General features: G+C 38.8%; 1 protein-coding gene across 1 annotated transcript in view; it reads left to right on the forward strand.

Moving 5' to 3' along the window:
* The first annotated feature begins 739 nt into the window (after positions 1 to 739).
* LOC107714054 (cytosolic phospholipase A2 gamma-like) overlaps positions 740 to 1,976 on the forward strand; it is a 12,813-nt gene continuing 11,576 nt past the window's right edge. Inside the window, exons 1-2 of the mRNA XM_016519753.1 lie at positions 740 to 765; positions 966 to 1,077. Coding sequence (XP_016375239.1) covers positions 740 to 765; positions 966 to 1,077 — 138 coding nt within the window. The remainder of the gene's footprint in view (positions 766 to 965; positions 1,078 to 1,976) is intronic.

The following is a 1,976-nucleotide window of genomic DNA, read 5'->3' on the forward strand; positions in this document are numbered from 1 at the left end:
GGTGCCAGAATTCTGACTAGAACCAGAAGATCTGAGCATATCACACCAGTCCTCAGGTCCTTACACTGGCTTCCAGTTATATTTAGGATTGATTTTAAAGTACTTTTACTCGTTTATAAATCACTCAATGGCCTAGGACCTAAATACATAGCAGATATGTTCACTGAATATAAACCTAACAGACCACTCAGATCATTAGGATCGAGTCAGTTAGAAATACCAAGGGTTCACACAAAATAAGGGGAGTCCGCTTTTAGTTATTATGCCGCCCGCAGTTGGAATCAGCTTCCAGAAGAGATCAGATGTGCTAAAACATTAGCCCCATTTAAATGCAGACTCAAAACTCATCTGTTTAGATGCACATTTATTGAATGAACACTGTGCATTGTCCTAACTGATTGCACTATATTTTATGTACTGTATAATCATTTTCTATTCTTAACTGTTTTAAATTCATTTTAAACCTCTTAAATCAATTTTTAAATCATTTTCAAAGTTTTTAAATTCCTTGTTTTATTGTTGTGATTTTTTTTTTCTTTTCTTTTATGTGAAGCACTTTGAATTACCATTGTGTATGAAATGTGCTATATAAATAAACTTGCCTTGCCTTGCCTTGCCTATGTTGATTTGTTGCTCAGGAAACATTTCTGATTATATGACATAGGGAAAACAAGAACTCATGAGTTTATCAAATGATTTTCAGAAGATTTTCTTAAATGTCAACTCTATTGTTTTATAGATGAGTGCATCCAAACCCCAGGAAAGGTAATTCTGCACAGATTCCTAAAATGATTTGATAACGAACTGTGCTGCATCACTTACACAATTAACATCTATGACAAACTGGATAATTCGGAGAATACATTATCAAAATGAATTGTAGAATAAACTATTCAGATCTAGAATATTCATATCAAATAGGTGAAGTTAAATTCAGCACTGCTCTGTCTGTATCTCGGCTGCAGTGGTGAGGTGAGATTCGGACACTCTCTGAATAAGAAGGAGGAAGAGTTTGTGGCCAGAAGGAGCAACACTGTTTTACAATGCCTGCAGAAGTTTAAGATACGCTGCAGTCAGGTAACACATCTTACGTTATACTTCATATATCTAACTGGTTATACCAGGGGTCGGCAACCCGCGGCTCCCGAACTCTTTCCCATGCACTTTTTCTCGGGCAAGTGTGTTCCCGTAGAGGTTTTCAAGGGCCAATGTGAATAAATCTAGATTTAAATTAAAAGAGACAATATATTCGTCGTTTTGGATACGGTATTCTTATCCAAAACTATGTGAACATCACCGAGCGCTGAACACTCTCATGCGCTGTATGTTTCATTCATACTCGAAGCCGAAGGGCGCTCTCGTACAGAAAGTCTAAAACAGACTCATATGATAGAAGTAACTTTTGACGCCAGGAAATCCCTTTGGACAAAGGCATCCAGCTGTAGCTGTAGCTAAGATGAATAACAAGCATAAACCTGCTTACTGACCTGACTGAGGACGATGGCGAATGATTTGCAGATCCTCAGCACCACTGACAAACATCTAATCTTGTAAAATGTGTGGTAAGTACTGCCGCACCATGGATAAGTGCGACCGCGAATCTCGAAAGTGAAAGTGAAACTAAAATGGATCGTGCATTCAAAAGCAGTTTAGTGGCTCCCTGATGCCCGCAATTTATATACAATATAATTACCTAATGATATAACTGCGAGAGACATTATTCAAATATGTATTTTTCTCCAATCTGGTATTTATTCCCTTGAGGGGTTCCGTATACACGTCATTTTCATTCCGAACACGGTATTGGGATGCGGCGGATTGCGGGGGGAATGGGGGGGGGGGAGGGTCACGATATCAGCTCAACATCGTGTTGTCTATCAGCCATGGCATCGTCTATCGGCCCAATACGGTGGCCGAGAAGTGCAAAGCAAATCACAATTCTGAAAACAAAATAACAAATTACAAACGCAAATGCA

Source organism: Sinocyclocheilus rhinocerous, unplaced genomic scaffold (genome assembly GCF_001515625.1).
Source record: "Sinocyclocheilus rhinocerous isolate Xijiao unplaced genomic scaffold, SAMN03320098_v1.1 scaffold3116, whole genome shotgun sequence".
NCBI classification, from domain to species: domain Eukaryota; kingdom Metazoa; phylum Chordata; class Actinopteri; order Cypriniformes; family Cyprinidae; genus Sinocyclocheilus; species Sinocyclocheilus rhinocerous.